The sequence below is a fragment of the Aulonocara stuartgranti genome, assembly GCF_965226115.1.
Source record: "Aulonocara stuartgranti genome assembly, chromosome: 16".
In the NCBI taxonomy this organism is placed as follows: domain Eukaryota; kingdom Metazoa; phylum Chordata; class Actinopteri; order Cichliformes; family Cichlidae; genus Aulonocara; species Aulonocara stuartgranti.
In genome coordinates, this window is record NC_138952.1 from 31,091,061 (window position 1) to 31,112,189 (window position 21,129).

Below are 21,129 nucleotides of genomic sequence, written 5' to 3' on the forward strand. Positions count from 1 at the left end.
AGTCTGCCAGCAAACATAACTCCAAGGTACTTGTATTCAGTCGACTTTCCACTAATAAAGGTGGGCAAGGATGATGGTAGATTTTGAAAGTGAGACTGGCTGGCCCTCTCTCAGCATGAAGAACATGGAGCCTCTATATAGAGGCACAGCTAGGAGGAGGAGAGGATGATGATTATGATGGTTGTTATGAGGTCAAGCCCTCTGAGCAGCTACTGTCAGTCCATCAGTGTGTGAACTGATTCTAATGGCAGCATGCACATATAGAGTACATGTCTGTCATAAAGGAGGTAAAACCGAGGTATAAATTTTTAACTCTAGGGATGATGAATATAATGAACCTGTCAAAAAATGAGTACTGAGAGTTCACACTAGTTTCTCTCTTTATTCGCGGTTCAGTAGCAAGGAATGTTTTAATGTTTGTTAAGCAACTCGTTTAACCTGATGGCTAAGTGGTTAGAGGACATATCACACACTCTTTCATGCTTTTAGCTACAAATTCATGGTTGGACACCAAGCTGGCTGGTTCTTTGCTGCGTGTCATTTCCCTGCGCTGCTAACTCACACTTTCTGTCTGTCACCAAAGGCAAAGTCATAGAAATATAATGGCTTAATATAATTGCAATAAAGGAATATGAACTGAGTAATATTGATTACTCATTTAAAAATAGCCCAGAATTAATCTGTTATTTATTACAGATTTAGTTGTTTACCTTGAATCAGAGCAGCTTTCTCAATGTGACCATAAGAATTTAGTCATTTGGCCAAAGTAAAATGCTTTCTAAAAACCTTGAACATTTCAGAACTCATACGTTTTATAATCTGTTGAGTTTTCCTCTTTCCTCCTGCATTGTTTGTCTTCGTTGCGTCACGATGCTCACCTCAGCCAGTCGAGTCTGATGGCTATGCTCCCTGAGCCTTGCTGTCAAAAAGAGACTTTTGATTAGTTTTTTTTCTTTTGTTCATTTCTGTAAAAATGTTCTTGAAGGAAATTGTTGAGACATCTACCATACAATGCAAAATGCTTCTAGATTCTTGCTGTTATTGCTATTATAAATTGTAAAGTGGAGCTTTCCTTTGACAAGAAAGTCAGATGGAGTTTGTTATAAGAAGTGTTGTCGTACTAATGAAAGACGTTTCATTAAAAATCACTCATCTATGTCAAATTATAAATGAGCACAAACACACAATCAACTGTGCTTATCTAAACACAGTCACAGTCACTTAAAATACAGTATGAAGTCAACCTTTTATGCCAGAAAAATGCTCGCCAGCTAGAAACTGCTAAAGTAGACAATGGAGCTCTTCTTCACAGTAGATGTGATCAGAGTGCACAGAGGCAGGTAGAGTCAAATAAAATCAATACTCACTGCGCTGAGTTCCTTCCAACAAGGAACAATTGTGGACTCAGGAACAGGGAAATGCTGCATAGAAATATGCAGTTTCCCGAGAGCACCGTTAGGTACATACGTCCTGATAGCATGACATCATCTGACCACCTGTAAGTTTCACTCTACTATTGATCTGGGAGAATATTTACGGGAGGCTTTATTAGTCACTTGGCTACAGATCAGTAACTTGCCTAACTGTTTTCTGACGATTAGTGTAAGGCTTGGTGGAGCAGTGGGAGCAGACGTGAAGGGCGCTTAAGCACTTAAGCTGTCCAGATTTCTTTATATGTTCCTTTCATGCACAGAAATAGGTTAGTGTGGCTTGTTTACAATGAAGTTTGGCCAGAACTGAAGAAAACTTGAGCTTTGAGAAAGATGCAGAACTGGAGACAAATGATAATGGGAATAGTCCAACTTACAGATGACTAGAAAGAGCTACTTTTGGCTGCTCCCTTATTCCCAAAGGTTTCGTCAGAGGAGGTAGTTCTTCATGTTTGATTTAGCAGATTTTTACAACCAGATGCTATCCTGACACAACGCCACAGGGATTTGTGTCTCTGTCAGGGGTCATACTGGAGGTCTTTTCCACATCAGGAAATGCCAAGTATTCACTTATTGGTGTTTCTTATTAGTATAAGTTAACATTTACACACATGAGCCTGACCTGTCATGAGCGTCCATTCTATTTAAGGAAACTGAGGTTTGAGGCCTGTGCTGTTCCTAGGACTCAACTCTGTTAAAAGACTCTGATGTTGTGCCTGGAATCACTCTTTCAGTTTGGGGGTTACAGCTCCCAACTCCTGTTGCCACTGGGACCACTTTGGACTTTAACAACTAAACTAAACTAAAAAAACAAACTAAAAAAAATAATATTGTCATTAGAATTAGTGTAGATTAGGTTATTGCTTGTGTTTTAGCACAAATCCTTTTAGCAGAGCCTTTCATTATAATGCGTATATGTGAGGTATACTGAGGTTGTTCAGCCAGTTTTTGCAGTTTTGCGTCCAGGATGAGAAAGATTGCAAATGAAGAGTACCGATTTTGAGAGTCACACCTTTTCATCACTGTGAAGTGACGTTAAGCAGGTAGTTTAAGAGCCAAACTGGTTTAATTTCCGTGTTTAAGGTGTTAACTGCATGACTTTTAACACATTTCCCTGAGTACATTCCCCAAAGCTGTGGACAGTGGTAGATTCAAGTTTAGCACTAAGAAACAAATATTAAATGTTTCTTTATTGTTATGATGGTTTTGTCTTTGCTATTGTCAAAGAAAGGTTGACATCAGAAATTACAGAGTCAAAGCAGCAGTTCATCCAAATTATAGAAATTAATAGCTGTAATAAATAATTTGATTGTTGCTATGACTACATGTTCCATATTCAGTGGGATGCTTCACTGACTTTGGGTTGAGATAATGTTTACTTATAGCATTATAGAAAATAATATTTGGCTTTCACACCTTACCTGCGTTTATGTATTTTTTTGTTTTCCCAGGAATGTGTATTTGAGCAGCTGGAGGTAAAGCAAAGCATCTTCCATGACATGGAGCGTTTTGTGGGAAAAGACGTCATCCTGAGCAGCTCCACGTCCTGCCTAGTGCCCAGCAAAGTCTTTTCTAAAGTCCAGAATAGGAGTCGCTGCCTCGTCTCTCATCCGGTTAGTACTTCATATGCTCAGGCATTTCCAGGTACTGTGGTGTAAACTGTACACAGTGTGTTAACCTGCACGCCAGCCCATAATTCATCATCAGTCATCTACAGCCAGGTCTGTAAGTTTCCTCACAGTGATATGGTGCACAAACTCAGTGAGCTTGAAATGAAGCAATTAAAATGCATTAATCATTACATACTTATTTTGTAATCCCTCCATTTTTACAGGCTCAAAAGTAATTGAGTGTGTAAATCATGAGCCCATTCATTGGCACGTGACTTGTTTTATGATTATGTTATGACAAATTAAGGAGATAAAAGGAATAGAGTTGAGTCCAAGTGTTGAATGAGTATGTGGTTGATGCTCAGTGGTGCTCTCAGTAAGGAGTCCAAAGACATGTCGATGCAAGTGAAGGAGGCCAACATTAAGCTAATAATCCCACTTCTCAGAGAAAAAGAAAAAGCTTTAGGAGTGGTAAAAAACAACAATCTTAAACATTTTTAAAAAGAAGAAATCCTCTGACCAGCTCTGTAAAACAAAAGGCCCGAAAGAACATGTAGAAAACTTCAAGGGGATGATGACAGAATTTTTTCCATGATTAAGACAAAAACTTTCACACAACTAGCTAAGGCAAGAAAAAATCTCAAGTATCTTTGTCAAAAGCAAGAGAGGCCTTAATGAATGTAAATACAGTGGATTTACAGCAAGAGATAATGAAAAACCACTGTTTACGCTCAAGAAGACCACTTTAAACTTTGCCTAATAGTCTCTAATAAAGCCAGACTAGTTCTAGAAAAAGATTCTTTGAACCGATAAAACCAAGATTAACTAGTAGAAGAACAAAGGGAAGTGCATGAGGAAGGGAAGGCACAAATCATGATCCACACCATACCACATGATCTGGCAGGCATGGTGAAGGCCTGTGAATGCAAGCTACTGATTATTTCACAGTGGAACAAGTTAAATTTCAGTAAAGCTAAACAAAGAGATCTAGTTCGGTTGAATATGAGATTGGCAAAATCCAATTCACAAGGGATCACTCTGCATTTCTGATGGAACAGAGAAACTGAACAAACTTAATTACAAGTGGAGATGTAGCACAATGCAGGATTTTTCAGCAATAATCAACATTTTGAATGATCAATGCCAAATATGTATATAAGGACAGTTTTATAATTCAGATTTAAAATGGCACAAAATCACAACAACAGTCACATCAATACACTTTGAAAACCCCAACAATAAGGCAACCCTATGAGCAAGCACCTGGCAACAGTGGGAAGGAAAAACACCCTTTTAACAGAAAACAACCCCATGCAGAACCAGGCTCAGGGAGGAAGACACACTATAGAAGAAAGCCAAGTGAGCTGACAGCCATGAACTACATGAACCACACAGGGTCAATTGTGTGTTGACTGTCTGATAAATAGATTACCTTAACAGGGGTCAGGGTCATGACAGAAAAGAGGGAGAAGTTTGCGAACGAGGTTCGATTACTGAAGAGAAGCAGGGAAATGATGAGAGATTGAGACAGAGAAAAAACACTTTTGAACTGGGAAACGAAGGGATTTCATTGTGAAAAATGTGTGTAATTGCTAAATGGTTATGAAAGTATTTTTATTAGCCTTCTGACGTCTGACTTGTGATTGGTGACGAGGCTAACTCTGATTCTGTGTTTGGGAGAAAAACAAGAAGAACTTTCTTGTGGGAAAAAAGAAAATAGTTTTTTTTATGTGTGTCAGTTAAAATTATTTAGTTTGTTTCCTGATTGCCAAGAGAATAAGTTGGAGAACAATAAAAAAAAAACATACTTTCACAACAAAGGCTTGGGATCAGGATAATTACCAGTGACGAGTTAGACCTCACAGTTTTGAAATCCCTTCACCTAAAGCTGAAAGTCTAGACTTCAGTCACACCTTCTTTTGCTCCCATACTGAGGCAGATTTGTGAGTTTCCATTGAAGTACTAATGGATCTGGTTATATTTACAGGCTATCCCAACCACAATCAATCAATCAATCAATCAAAGTAAATGCATCACAACAAATTTCGCTTACAGTATACTATGAATAGCCAAACACATTAATGGGTCAGAACAGCTGAGCACTTTTGTTTATACAAAACATTGCACAAGGATTACATTAGACTTACATTTAGTTTATCCATGCAGAGTGTTTCTGTTTAGACCTGACCGTACTCCACAACATACTAGTGACATCTGTTTACAAAAACATTGAATGCTTTTGTTATGACTGGTTTATGATATGAGCACGCTACCAACAACATGACCTAACTGATGGAGGTAAACATGGTTCACCTGAACTCATGAGCCAGATGGACTTGTTTATAATTTTTATCTTCTAGCTGTTTCTCTCCCTGCGTTTCTTCTGCTTGCTCATGTGCTGTGGCAATGATGTTTTGAGGATATCAGTAAATCAAGCATGTATATCATGAGCTTTTCTAAATCATCAGTGGTGGAACTGTATCACTGTAGATGATTGCCTTCAGTGTATAAAAAGCCTTTTATGATCATTTTTGTCTCTCTAGATTGGAAAATATGAAAGCTGATTGTTTTGTGGTTGCTTTGAGCCAAAAAAATTAAAGGATTTCTAAAATTTCTGTAAAGACGAGTGGTCCAAAATCCCTCCTGAGATGTGTGCAAACCTGGTAACCAACCACACGAAACCTCTTACCACTGTACTCGCTAAGAAGGGCTGGCTAGTTCTAAGTCATGCTTTGCTTGGGGATCAAATTGTTATTTCACTCAATGACATTCAAATAAATTTACAATTTTTGTGTAAATTGAGCATTAAAAACAAACATAAAAATTAGAGATTGTTCAGTTTGCTATACGTGAGTAAACATGATATGCCCATCTTTAGACTAACCTTTGAATGCTACAGGTTTTGCTGTTGGAAAGCGGTGAGGTGGCTGCTTTTTAAATAACTTGTTATCATTGCCTAAAACAAGCTGGTGGTAAATGGAAGCAGCCAAACACATAGACTTTCTAGATATTTAAACTATGCAAACAGGTGGTTTGATGAAGCACTTTTGTTTCTGTAAATGCTGACTTTAAGAAAAAAGTGAGGGTCAATTAAAGGTCAATTTGCTTCACAGGTGGTGGAAGCTGGTGGAAACACCACCACTGGTGTAAACGGGCCAGATGGGGAGCTGTATAACCTATAGTTTACCACCGTGCTTAATTTCTGTCTCAATAAACATTTTTGCTGTCCTTAATGTGTCTAATCATTATCATCATTTTAGATTGTCAGTCTTAAAGCTGTAATGAGGATAGCGTACACTGTAGTAAGCTAACACCGTATCGAAGTGCACTGTCATGCACTGAGATGATACTTTCACTGTTGGAGGACGATGATGAGGCAAAATCAACAGTTGAGTGTCCAGCTTTGTTTGTTAGTACTGCTTTCCTGAAAATTGAAGTAAACACAACATAATATGTGTTTGTTTTGCTCTCCCCAGGTAAACCCACCCTACTATGTAAAACTGGTGGAGCTGGTACCTCACCCAGAGACAGCAGCAGCCGTTATGGACACCACCCATGCTCTGATGACCAAGGTACAAATCTTACACAAACGATTACACATTTCTGGGCCCTGTTATGCCCGAACTTGTTGGACAGATTTCAAAAGAAATCAGAATAACCAGTGGATTAAGAGCACGAGGAAGCCAAACCCCATGCTATGATTAGGAGACCAATACTGCTGTCATACTATGTATTAAGTGCTGGTGATAAGCCTAGCTCCTAGCTTTCTTTTCACATTAGTTTGACGTTGTTCTGGCCATTTTCAGTATTTGACAGTGTGTCACAGTCTCGAGTACAGCTGCTACACCACAAATCTTAACAAACAGTTTGTGATCATGTGAATGATTACATACTTTATTCCAAGCAAGTCTCAACAAGCTTGTTTTCTTAACATGAACAACCAGTGGCTTCCTGCAACTACTAAGCTTCATGAATGAAGCTGTATTATTCATAATTGTCTTGTAGGATCTTTTGCTGCGCTTGGCTTGACTTAACTGATTTCTCCTGACGCAGGTTGGCCAGGCACCTGTCCTTCTGAAAAAAGAGATCGATGGCTTTGCCCTAAACAGAGTTCAAGCCGCCATTATTGCAGAGTCATGGAGACTAGTTCAGGTTAGTGTTTTCTGGGCATGTGGGTGGGGAGTTGTGTTGAGGAGCCAGTTTTTCAAAGCACTACCAACTTCAAGCAAGGTTAGTCATGAATATGCTTTCATAACCTCTGTGTTCAAATGCAAGAAAATGCTCATAAATATATGACACTAACTGAATCTCCAACAAAAAAACCCTCATTGCTTTACTGCTGCATTGCTAAAGCTGACTTCTAGGTCATAATGACGAGTGTTTTTACTTGTTTTTACCTCTGGACAGGAGCGCCTCAGTCTCAGTCAGGTTTCATGTGGCTGCTGATGGTTTTGTAATAGAGGCAGGAAAGAGGAAGCCCTTGTCAGCTCACCTCTTCTATTATGTCCACAGTCTCCCTCTAAAAAGGAGCACAATGAGACTAAATGAGCTTTAGCCTCTGATGACAGGCACTATTACGTGGTCACTCACTGAGGAAAAAGCTTGAATGATAATGAGAGCGATGGGAATGGTGACAATCACGGCTGATGGAATGTTAACTTGAGACGTATACTGTGTTACCCGAACTGAATTCCCATGAAGAGTTTGATGTTGGCTTCAAATATAGAACCACAGACATCAGAAGCACCTTAAATGACCCCCTCCATTAAATAATGCAACATCAGATGCTTCCACATAGTTCTGAACTTTCACACGTCTTCCACGATTGTCTGTTCCAAGTTTCTCGCTTTTGTTTTTTATGTCAGTGACTGTTGTTGTAGTAAAGGTGTCCTTAGTAAAGGACTGAATCTGTGCTTAGATTTATATAGTGCCTTTCCAGTCTTACTCAAAGCACTTCATTCTTTGCACTTCAACTACTTTTATCTTCCTCGCTTTCAAGGCCAAGTTAGAATCACCAGTCAACCTAACATGTATGTCGTTAGACTGTTGGAGGAAATCAGAGTACCTGACAGAAGCCCACGCAGCCACAGCAATGATGACAGGGGGGTGCTAACCACTACACCACCATGCCACCCATGGCTGAAGTGACAAAATAAAACTACATTTCCCAGGGTAGATGATTTAGGTTTAAAGGTCAGTTAGATATTTACATAAAAACTGTTTTCTAGTAAAGTAAAAGCAGCTGAAGCAGGGCCGCATTAGCTAGAAAACGATGATGTCAGACAGTGTTTGAGCTGAGGAACTTAAAAAGATGCACATCAGTCATCTTGTGTTAGATCCATTAATGCAACTAAATGCAATTCAGGCTTTCACTCAAAGTGATACATGAATGACATTAGAACCGACTTCCTAAGATAGCTGTTGGGACATGTTAAGCTGTCATCAATGGAAATCAGCAGAAATTAACAGCCGCTCTGCATTGTTGCTCACAGACCTGTTCCTGACAGGTGAGTAGGCAGCATTAGCATAGATTTAAAGCTACAAACCCATTAGGAGATAATACCAGGAGACATGGCAGTAGTTACTCAACTGGTTGCAACTAAAATAAAAATGAGTTGCCATACAGCTGAAATGGGTAAAAGGAAACTGGATAATCACATTTTGCTTTGTAATAGCAGGGGATTGGATGGATTATTAAAAAGCTGGCTCAGAAAGAGCAGAAATCTATTTTAAGTTACTTGCGTGACTTTGCACATGATTCAGATTTGTACACTTGAGAAAGACGTCTCTATGACATTAATGAAGGATAAATGCATTAGGAAAAATGTCTTCTTTAGTAAATTCGTAGGACTGATCTGTCTTGTGCATTTGTATGCTCGAAAAACATCAGTTGATTGCAGTTTACTGGTAACGTAGATGAAAAAGTGTGTGCTTGTTTATTTTGAGTCTGCACGAAATTGGTTTCATTTTATGTTGTTGCCAGATATTACCAGTTATTTAAATGGGTACACTAATAGTCTGTGCAAGACTGGACTGATTGATTGATTGATTGCCTTTATTTGTCGCTTGCAGTTGACCTGCAGCGAAATTGGACCTTTCCGACCATACATACAATACACAAACATCACATTGGGGAGACAGGTCAGAACAGGCAGCATAAAGAAAACAATGAAATGCATAACACAAAAGGGCAGTCGAGAAGGAAAAAGAAACTGTGTCCGGGACGCCGCAACTCTGCGCATCCAAAGCTGATCCGCCGTCTGCATCGGATGGCAGGTGTTGGATTCGTGGAGGGGGTGTGAGTGTGTATCTGTGTCAGTGTACATGTGTGCATGCGTGTGAGGATGTGTGTCCTGTGTTCAGCCTTCAGAAAGTGTCGTTTTGCCCAATTAAGCAAATATAAACAGTCCACAGCCTACGCAGATGGCCTTGAGGAATCTGGGCGAGAGAGTCAGGGTAGAATTTTTTGTTGTTCTTGTCAACATCGTCCAGCTGGCACCGCTGAGAGGGGGGGAGCAGGTCTTAATGTCCATTACTGGTCCGGAGGTGTATCAATTTCCCGTTGAAGAGCCGTGAGCTTCTCCAAGACCTTTCACATATTGCTTCCATAGGAACAGTCTGAGTACTCACAGCCCCCCCAACGCTTCAATCATGGTGGCTAGCCTTGTGTGGTTTTGAAAAGCTGTAACTGCTTTCTTCAATTTCCGTGCCATTACTATGTTTATTTGTCATTTTTGAGGTTTTACATATCAGGAAGAGAAGCAGGCTTCATGATTTGCCTCACAACAGAGCTCGTTGTTTGTCACAGCTTTAGACTTTGAGAAGCTCTTAAGTGTTTGGATTGTTTTTCTTGCTTTGACGGTAGCTTTTTGGTTCAGCAATGATCCAAGAGGGCCTGCAGACAGGTAAAAACCCTTGATTGTTCAGTCATTTTTAAGCCCAAGACCGTGACACTCCCTGCTGAGAATAACGTATTCTCAGAATTAAAACCTCCAAGTCATACTTCCACGAAATGCAGCAGAAGCCACTCTTGTGCCTCTGTGCCAGCTGTATTGCAACATCTGTAACGAAGCATGTGAAGTTCATAATTTTACACAGAACTGTGGCAGGTCAGACTTGTACCTAAATGATATTCTTTATTGTGTGCACATCACCACCGTGTGAGAGGCGAATTCCCCACCTCCCCACCCCAAGGGCACCCTTAGACCTTAGCTGACAAAAATGCCACACTGCTGTTAAAGGTGTTGCTCTATGGAGGCCTATCTCCCCCCACCACTCCCCCTGACGCCCTCAGACATTGGTGCATTTTTGGTTCTTGGTGTCCAGGGCTGCGCGCTCAGGTATGCACCGGGACACTCCCGGTGGCTGCTTGTCAGGACCTGGCACCTGTGGGTCGGTCGGGCCCCTTCGGGGGGTGGGGTGCCCTTGGCCTCTGGGCCTGGGGCTCGGTCACTCTGGCACAGCTGGATGCCGGCGGAGCTCACGGGCACGTTACTGCAACCCCCTCTGGCTTCTGCTCCGCGGCTGCTGGGTGACCCCTCATTTGGGGCTCTCCTCAGCTCTTTCCGGGAGAGTGGCATGGTTGCCCCTCTGTTGGTTTTCCTTGGACTCTTGCACTCTGAGGGTTTCTGGATGTCTGGAGCCTGGATCTCCTCCATACCTGCTTCATGCCCTGGAGGACGGGGCTGTGGCTCCCCACACCCTCTAGCAGATCGTTACATGAAGGAACTGTTTGAATACAAGCGCGTTCATGCTCACAGGTTTACACACGGGTGCTCACAGACACAAACTACACCCTTTTTGGCTCCTACCTCAAAGCACACTGTGCGCTGTCGATCTTACATGCTGCACAATAATATACAATATTTAGTATTTACTGTTATATACACATGGATTATCGCGATGATGTTGTTTATTATATTGCTCTCTTTCTTGCTTCTTTTCTTTTCTTTTTTCTCTCTCAACAGGTGATCCAGGTGATTGATTGATTGATTGATATATATATATATATATATATATATATATATATATATATATATATATATATATATATATATATATATATATATATATATATATAAGCAGCTGGATAGCGTAGTGGTTAAACTACACGCCTTTGGAACAGAGGATCGCAAGTTCGATTCCTGCCTGGGGCGTCTGTATCCAGTAAGGGTCCTAAGGCTAGACCCCCTATGCTAAGCAAGCCTACCGCAGACATGAGCGAGACAGATAAATATGAAGGCATGCCGGCTCGGACGTCGCCCGGATCAACAAGGTCCGCGTCAGGTGTTGAGGAACCAGGGCACCCTGACGAAAAGTGGGCTACTGGAACAAGAAGGCATCGGTGGGCAAGGGACGAAAACAGGGCGTTGTTGGAATGCTACTACGCAAGTAACCCCGGCGGAAGGGGCTACATGAATAGGATGAGGGACCTATGGATTCTTCGATACCCAACATCCACAATGACGGCGAAACAACTAGTAGCTCAGTGTTCCAACATTCGAAAGAAGGGACTGCTCTCACAGCTAGAGATTGACGAGGTACAACACAAATGCTACGGCAAGGAGGAGTCAGGACGCCAGGTCAGGGGGGAGATATCATCACCCCCACCCGAGATTGGGTACATAGCCCCAAGTGCGATAGGAGAAGGATCGTTGAGTGCGAGAGGAACTGACCTGAAAAATAGGATCATGGCCAAGCTTGAAACCTGGATCCCCCGTAGCCGGTTACCAAGATTACGTGAAGTACCCTCAGAAGGTCTGCTAGATGATGTTAATGCAGCACTACGGGCAATACCTACAACCACGATTACCGACACTAACAAGCTGATCTACAATACGGCAGCAGTGATCAGTGAGATGCTTGGCTACAAGTTGAACAGCCACAAGGGGCAGTACCCTCCATGGAGAAGGAGGCTAGAGGGCAAGATCAAAGTAGCACGGAGGGAGGTTAGCCAACTAACGGAGTTGCAGAAAGGTGCGACAAAGAAGGTGCCTAAGAAATACAGCAAGTTGTCCATACCTGAGGCCTTGGAAACTGCCAAGCAAAGACTCACAGCCTTGGCCAGCCGCTTGAGGAGGTACACCAGAGAGATAGAAGGCAGGAGAATAAACCAGCTGTTCTCCACAGAACCAGCAAAGGTGTACTCTCAGTGGCAAGGGAACAATAAGAGAACAGCACCACCAAGGCTGGAGACGGAGCAATACTGGAAGAGCATATGGGAGAAGGATGCAACCCATAACGGCAATGCTCAGTGGCTAGAGGATCTGAGGGCAGACCACAGCGACCTCCCTGAACAGGGTCCAGTAACCATCACAGTGGCAGATATCCAAGAAAGGGTCTCCAGTATGAAGAGTTGGACAGCACCAGGGCCCGACATGGTTCACGCCTACTGGCTGAAGAAGCTGACTGCACTCCACGAGCGTCTGGCAGCACAAATGAACCAGCTGCTAGTTAACGAAAGACACCCGGAATGGCTAACTGAAGGCCGGACGGTCCTGATCCCCAAGGACCCCAAGAAGGGACCGGTCCCCTCCAACTACCGACCAATAACCTGCCTCAGTACTACATGGAAGCTCCTGTCAGGCATCATATCGGCTAAGATGAACAGGCACATGGGTCAATACATGAGCGGGACACAGAAAGGAATTGGCAAGAATACCAGAGGTGCAAAACACCAGCTACTGGTAGACAGAGCAATCAGCCGAGACTGCAAGACCAGACTGACCAACCTGTGCACTGCCTGGATTGATTACAAGAAGGCCTATGACTCAATGCCCCACAGCTGGATACTGGAATGCCTAGAATTGTACAAGATCAATGGGACCCTAAGAGCCTTCATCAGGAACTCAATGGGGATGTGGCGTACAACACTAGAGGCCAACTCCAAGCCCATAGCACAAGTTACCATCAAGTGCGGGATCTACCAAGGAGATGCTCTGTCCCCACTGCTGTTCTGCATAGGCCTGAACCCCCTCAGTGAGATCATTAACAAGACTGGCTACGGATACCGACTACGGAACGGAGCAGTTGTCAGCCACCTCCTGTACATGGATGACATCAAGCTGTATGCCAAGAGTGAACGAGACATCGATTCACTGATCCACACTACCAGGCTATACAGCAATGACATTGGAATGTCGTTCGGACTGGAGAAGTGTAGTCGGATGGTAACAAAGAGAGGGAAGGTAGTCAGAACTGAGGGGATTGAACTACCAGAAGGCAACATTGCAGACATAGAGGACAGTTACAAGTACCTGGGGATCCCGCAGGCAAATGGGAACCATGAAGAGGCCGCTAGAAAGGCTGCAACCACCAAGTACCTGCAGAGGGTCAGGCAAGTCCTGAGGAGTCAGCTGAATGGTAAGAACAAGATCCGGGCCATCAACACATACGCCCTGCCCGTGATCAGGTACCCTGCTGGGGTAATAGGCTGGCCAAAGGAGGAGATAGAAGCCACTGACATAAAGACAAGAAAGCTCCTGACCATGCATGGAGGGTTTCACCCCAAGTCCAGCACCCTGAGGCTGTACGCTAAGCGGAAGGAAGGGGGCCGGGGACTGGTGAGTGTCAGCACCACAGTCCAGGATGAGACAAGGAACATCCAAGAATACATTGGGAAGATGGCCCCAACTGACCGAGTGCTCAGTGAATACCTCAGGCAGCAGAAACCCAAGAAAGAGGAGGGAGACGAGGAACCATCATGGAAGGACAGGCCCCTGCACGGTATGTACCACCGGCAGATAGAGGAGGTGGCTGATATCCAGAAATCCTACCAGTGGCTGGACAAAGCTGGACTGAAAGACAGCACAGAGGCACTAATCATGGCAGCACAAGAACAAGCTCTGAGTACAAGATCCATAGAGGCTGGGGTCTATCACACCAGGCAAGACCCCAGGTGCAGGCTGTGTAAAGATGCCCCAGAGACTATCCAGCACATAACAGCAGGGTGCAAGATGCTAGCAGGCAAGGCATACATGGAACGCCATAACCAAGTGGCCGGCATAGTGTACAGGAACATCTGTGCCGAGTATAACCTAGAAGTCCCGAGGTCAAAATGGGAGATGCCCCCAAGGGTGGTGGAGAATGACCGAGCTAAGATCCTGTGGGACTTCCAGATACAGACGGACAAAATGGTGGTGGCTAACCAACCGGACATAGTGGTGGTAGACAAACAGAAGAAGACGGCCGTAGTGATCGATGTAGCGGTTCCAAATGACAGCAATATCAGGAAGAAGGAACACGAGAAGCTGGAGAAATACCAAGGGCTCAGAGAAGAGCTCGAGAGGATGTGGAGGGTGAAGGTAACGGTGGTCCCCGTGGTAATCGGAGCACTAGGTGCGGTGACTCCCAAGCTAGGCGAGTGGCTCCAGCAGATCCCGGGAAAAACATCGGAGATCTCTGTCCAGAAGAGCGCAGTCCTGGGAACAGCTAAGATACTGCGCAGGACCCTCAAGCTCCCAGGCCTCTGGTAGAGGACCCGAGCTTGAAGGATAAACCGCCCGCAGGGGCGTGCTGGGTGTTTTTTTGTTTTTTTTATATATATATATATATATGTACTTTTTGTCCCCCCACCTCTTTTTTGTTTTGTGTCCTTTATCACCGTTGATTTTTATCCCGGCTGTTTTTCCTTCCCTCCCTCTCTTTCTTTCTCCCTTTCCCTTCCCCCAGTCATGTCTGTCCCGTATGTAACAACTGAAAATAAAATGAAATGAACAATAAAAACAAAGGTCAATCAAATGGACCGATACGGTAAGGCCGGGATGGTCCACTTGGTAAAGTAAATCTGTTGGGCATCTTTCTTGGCCTTTAGACAATAATTCTGATGGCAAAGGAACCAAACGGGACAGGCGGGGAAAAAAAAGGTGTTGCTCTTGCTTTCGAAAGAGCGCCCAAAGTTTATCGCAAAGCAGCCTGTTCACAGTAACATTGTAATGAAAAACGATGCTTTCACACATCCAAAATGATTTTTGAATATCTAAATAACAACAAAGAACATCCATTCTCTTCTATTTATTCAATTCAGAGCCGCAGAGGGACTAAAGCCTATGTCACAGAAATGAAAAATAAAGCAAAATGGAATGTCCGATGTACTGAAATATATAGAAAAGGAATAATTTTTTTTTTTTTTAATGAGTGTACGTGATGTGTTGGTTGTATGTTTGTTGTTTGGTTTGACATACTGCGAATCAATTTCCCATCAGGGACAATAAAGTTACCATTGACCATACCATTGACCACTGACCATTAATTTTGAATGTCTAGAAACTGAGCCTCTCAACAGCCAGCGTTTCTGTTCACATGTCGCTTTACTTTTAGACTTAACTAATTTACAGAAATGCAAAAAATAGAGAAGATAGATGCTATTTTTAGCTGTATTTATTTTGATTTTTTTCACAGCAGACTTACATACATTTTCAGTTTACACACACACACACATACATACATATATATATTAGGGGTGCAACGATACACAAAATTCACGGTTCGGTTCGATACTTTGGTGTCACGGTTCGATATTTTTTCGATACAAAAAATGTTCATGCTTTTTTAATTTGTCATTTATTAAAATTATAAATATATATTTTAACTCAAACATACAGTTTTTAAATTTAATGTTGCTGAAACAACAAAGGGATAAAATAATAAATCTATCTGATCGAGAAATCACTCATCTTTGGAAAAGAGAGTTTATTACAGAGGAATGGCTCTTTCCAAAATAAAAGCTATACTATACACTTCTTCTGGAGTATATTCCCATAAGGAGAATCATGTGCTAACGGCTGTCTAAATGACTCGGGTAAAGTTTGTAGCATGCGTGCTTGTTGTTTTTGTCTGCTTCCACTTGTCTTTGCACTAGGATGATGTCGGAGTAAATGTGCAGTCATATTCGTTGTGTTCCCACTAGTGCTGTCAGCGTTAATCTGAAATGACGTTAACGCCACAACACGGCAAATCTCCGTTAACGAGCTACCATGGATCGCCCTGTGCGTGGGGCTGGACGGCGTCAACACGTTAACGAGCTAACTGCGCTAACGCAGTAGTTCCCACCCATGTAATTGAGCATTGCGTGGCACATGCGACATACTGTTTTACTTTGGTCCATGACGCGCTTACCTTCAGGGTCATATTTCGCTGAAGACCAAAATAGTTCCAAATGCCAGATATGAATGAGGGTGGGGGAGGTTCAATTTGCCATGTTTTAACGAGCTTAGCTTCTGTCTTGCTAGCTTGCGCTGCGCTCAGTGGATCTGCGCTAGACAGTGCAGCCTAGGCGGAGTAGTCGAACGCAGATCCACTGAGCTCTCAACACAGACATCATCGTCAGAAGAAAAGTTGATGAAATAAATTTAAAATTTTGTATTGTTCGATACATATGCGTACCGAACCGAAAGCACTGTATCGAACGGTTCAATATCGATACGAGTATCGTTGCACCCCTAATATATATATATAAAAAACACCCAGCACGCCCCTGCGTGCGGTTTATCCTTCAAGCTCGGGTCCTCTACCAGAGGCCTGGGAGCTTGAGGGTCCTGCGCAGTATCTTAGCTGTTCCCAGGACTGCGCTCTTCTGGACAGAGATCTCCTATGTTATTCCCGGGATCTGCTGGAGCCACTCGCCTAGCTTGGGAGTCACCGCACCTAGTGCTCCGATTACCACGGGGACCACCGTTACCTTCACCCTCCACATCCTCTCGAGCTCTTCTCTGAGCCCTTGGTATTTCTCCAGCTTCTCGTGTTCCTTCTTCCTGATATTGCTGTCATTCGGAACCGCTACATCGATCACTACGGCCGTCTGCTTCTGTTTGTCTACCACCACTATGTCCGGTTGGTTAGCCACCACCATTTTGTCCGTCTGTATCTGGAAGTCCCACAGGATCTTAGCTCGGTCATTCTCCACCACCCTTGGGGGCATCTCCCATTTTGACCTCGGGACTTCCAGGTTATACTCGGCACAGATGTTCCTGTACACTATGCCGGCCACTTGGTTATGGCGTTCCATGTATGCCTTGCCTGCTAGCATCTTGCAACCTGCTGTTATGTGCTGGATTGTCTCTGGGGCATCTTTACACAGCCTGCACCTGGGGTCTTGCCTGGTGTGATAGACCCCAGCCTCTATGGATCTTGTACTCAGAGCTTGTTCTTGTGCTGCCATGATTAGTGCCTCTGTGTTGTCTTTCAGTCCAGCTTTGTCCAGCCACTGGTAGGATTTCTGGATATCAGCCACCTCCTCTATCTGCCGGTGGTACATACCGTGCAGGGCCTGTCCTTCCATGATGGTTCCTCGTCTCCCTCCTCTTTCTTGGGTTTCTGCTGCCTGAGGTATTCACTGAGCACTCGGTCAGTTGGGGCCATCTTCCCAATGTATTCTTGGGTGTTCCTTGTCTCATCCTGGACTGTGGTGCTGACACTCACCAGTCCCCGGCCCCCTTCCTTCCGCTTAGCGTACAGCCTCAGGGTGCTGGACTTGGGGTGAAACCCTCCATGCATGGTAAGGAGCTTTCTTGTCTTTATGTCAGTGGCTTCTATCTCCTCCTTTGGCCAGCCTATTACCCCAGCAGGGTACCTGATCACGGGCAGGGCGTAAGTGTTGATGGCCCGGATCTTGTTCTTACCATTCAGCTGACTCCTCAGGACTTGCCTGACCCTCTGCAGGTACTTGGTGGTTGCAGCCTTTCTAGCGGCCTCTTCATGGTTCCCATTTGCCTGCGGGATCCCCAGGTACTTGTAACTGTCCTCTATGTCTGCAATGTTGCCTTCTGGTAGTTCAATCCCCTCAGTTCTGACTACCTTCCCTCTCTTTGATACCATCCGACTACACTTCTCCAGTCTGAACGACATTCCAATGTCATTGCTGTATAGCCTGGTAGTGTGGATCAGTGAATCGATGTCTCGTTCACTCTTGGCATACAGCTTGATGTCATCCATGTACAGGAGGTGGCTGACAACTGCTCCGTTCCGTAGTCGGTATCCGTAGCCAGTCTTGTTAATGATCTCACTGAGGGGGTTCAGGCCTATGCAGAACAGCAGTGGGGACAGAGCATCTCCTTGGTAGATCCCGCACTTGATGGTGACTTGTGCTATGGGCTTGGAGTTGGCCTCTAGTGTTGTACGCCACATCCCCATTGAGTTCCTGATGAAGGCTCTTAGGGTCCCATTGATCTTGTACAATTCTAGGCATTCCAGTATCCAGCTGTGGGGCATTGAGTCATAGGCCTTCTTGTAATCAATCCAGGCAGTGCACAGGTTTGTCAGTCTGGTCTTGCAGTCTCGGCTGACTGTTCTGTCTACCAGTAGCTGGTGTTTTGCGCCTCTGGTATTCTTGCCAATTCCTTTCTGTGTCCCGCTCATGTATTGACCCATGTGCCTGTTCATCTTAGCCGATATGATGCCTGACAGGAGCTTCCATGTAGTACTGAGGCAGGTTATTGGTCGGTAGTTGGAGGGGGCCGGTCCCTTCTTGGGGTCCTTGGGGATCAGGACCGTCCGACCTTCGGTTAGCCATTCCGGGTGTCTCTCGTTAACTAGCAGCTGGTTCATTTGTGCTGCCAGACGCTCGTGGAGTGCAGTCAGCTTCTTCAGCCAGTAGGCGTGAACCATGTCGGGCCCTGGTGCTGTCCAACTCTTCATACTGGAGACCCTTTCTTGGATATCTGCCACTGTGATGGTTACTTGACAGCAGCTGTCAAGCACGGTGATGGAGGGCTTATTTTGCAGTCACAGTCAATGCTCAGGGTTTTGTCTTCACCCTGCTGATGGGTGAGCATCATGGACACCCAGCTTATTTTAGTAGGCGTGGTCTATCTCGTCCAACCTAGGTTAAGATCTTGAACGAGGTAGTTTGAATATCAGTGACCTAGATGTCAGAGGTCAAGTTTTCTGAAAATCTTGTGAACATGATAATTTGAGAAAGACATCACCTAGGATTTTCATATAGGTACCATACATTTTTCAACAGCCTGAAACTCAACTGCAAAAACGTATAATTCTTTTAATACAATTTAAGTGCCTTTAAAATGTCATTACTACATGAGAAACCTTTGCTTACCTGAAATAGTGAATCCACCTCTGTAATTGCTGCTGGCTGCACCAAAACGTTCCTTTACGCCATGCATCAGAGGCACGCCATCCACAATACTGCTCGACAAAAATAATGAGTTGTGACGTCTACAGTCGTTTGGGAGTGTTTATCACTCACCTAAGGCACTGTTATACTTAACTAAACGATGTGACATACAAATCACCAAACATGAATGGTATTTGATGAGACAATTACTCAAAGTTCCTGCAGTACACGTACATGTACATAGCAGGACAGAGCAGGTAATCACTTACAACAAATTGATGTATTCTAATAGTTTATTTCATTACAAAATACATTGGAGCAGGTGCCAGTTTGGGGAAGCTGTTTCGTGCACCAATGTCTTGAATAATGTGGCCGAGATGGACGTCACCGTTTCGCCTAATTGCATTTTAATGTATGTGGCTAGAGACCAATTGTATATGTTGTACGCCTTATAAGTTATCATTAATTTAAGGATCAGATGTAGTTCTTTGAAACAATATATGATCATTTAACATTTGTATGGCCCTGTAGCATCATCTGTTTATTGAAAATAAAATTCGAGCATGTAATGGATATTTTCCCACAAATGTCAGCAACACAACTAATCTCCTCCACTTATAGTACTGTTTTTCTTTTATAACCATTCACTAAAATAAACACAGTTTCTACCAAGTTACATGCACACGCACACAAAACAGCTCAGTTTGATGTTTCAAAGCAGGGACTTCATCAGGTGTTCTACTTAATGTGTAAAAAATATCTATTTACTGTATTCTTCCTCAATAAATCAAAGCTGTACAGAAGTTCAGCATTAAGCATCAAAGCCTTTGGCCTGACAGTGGTCTTGTGATCTTTCTTACATAACAGGGACCTGCCCTCAACCTTTGCAAACACACACACAAACACACACACAACGAGAGAGAGAGAAAAAGAAAAGAAGTCCTTGAGTCGAGGCCAGAGCTGGAAAGCAGAGTGGCTGAGAAAGCAGCTCGTAGCCCCCAGTGATTACAGTGGAGAGAAGACCCCACCCACCATCCCACTTTGCTCAGATAACAGGCTCGTTGTTGGACGCAGGACCCAAACAAAGACGACCCTGTCGCCTCTCCTCTTGCTCACCATAGTCTCTGTATCTGGGCTTTGATTTCCTCCATGGTTGGCCAACAGGTATCTGTAAACCAAAGTTACCTGACCCATTCTCAGCCAGCTTCCCCTCTGTGCACAATCCTGAGGACACAGGATTGGCTGAATAAGGAAACTTTATATAGCTGGAGTGGCCTGATGGGATCAAAGGGAATTTGGGTTTTCCAGAATAATAGGGAGTTAAAAAGTCATGACTTTGTTGAATTGCTAGGGAAAAGTGTGTGTCCTTCGTATATACCTAACTGTCCCGCAGTCTGTTAGGTAACCATGACCATGATGAACTCAGTAAGAGAAAATACTTAACATGTGGCTCAAAGTTGACCTGCTAGATGTGTGAACTCTCATTACAGATAAACAGATACAGACAAAGAAACAGTTTGACTCCAGAGCTGCTGTTCTGGGATCAGTTCATCAGCAAATATATCCAGAAAACAAAGGGTACAAAACGAATGAATATTATCAGTCGATTCAGTGAAATTAATGTAACTGTTGTTTTTCTAACTTGCGTCATTAGGATGGTGTTATCTCGGTAAAGGACATCGACCTGGTGATGTCAGAGGGACTAGGAATGCGTTACGCCTTCATAGGTCCCATGGAAACAATGCACCTCAATGCACCTAAAGGTAAAATTTCCTGGTTTGTATTCTTTGCTCACATATAAAAACACTAATTCTGGTTATTTTTTAACTGAGTTTAAGATACTTTGAGCATGAATTTTATATAGTTGAACCAAAGAGTTGATGATGTGTTTGTTCTGTTCAATTCTCACAGCAAAATCATTCATTTTTACCAAAAAGCCTTTCTTCATAAGGGAAAAGGAGTTCATAAAATGTCTGTTTATGAAGAGGAAAGTATCATTTATCCAGCACAGTTTCAACTG

The 21,129-nt window shown here is 43.5% G+C and overlaps 1 protein-coding gene across 2 annotated transcripts in view; it reads left to right on the forward strand.

Moving 5' to 3' along the window:
* The window catches only part of cryl1 (crystallin, lambda 1), a gene marked incomplete at its 5' end in the record, with an annotated part of 31,300 nt that overhangs the window by 4,054 nt on the left and 6,117 nt on the right, over window positions 1–21,129 (forward strand). For both annotated transcript variants that reach the window (XM_082509536.1, XM_082509537.1), the window contains 4 exons: window positions 2,882–3,043; window positions 6,517–6,612; window positions 7,094–7,192; window positions 20,764–20,872. In XM_082509536.1, coding sequence (XP_082365662.1) covers window positions 2,882–3,043; window positions 6,517–6,612; window positions 7,094–7,192; window positions 20,764–20,872 — 466 coding nt within the window. The remainder of the gene's footprint in view (window positions 1–2,881; window positions 3,044–6,516; window positions 6,613–7,093; window positions 7,193–20,763; window positions 20,873–21,129) is intronic.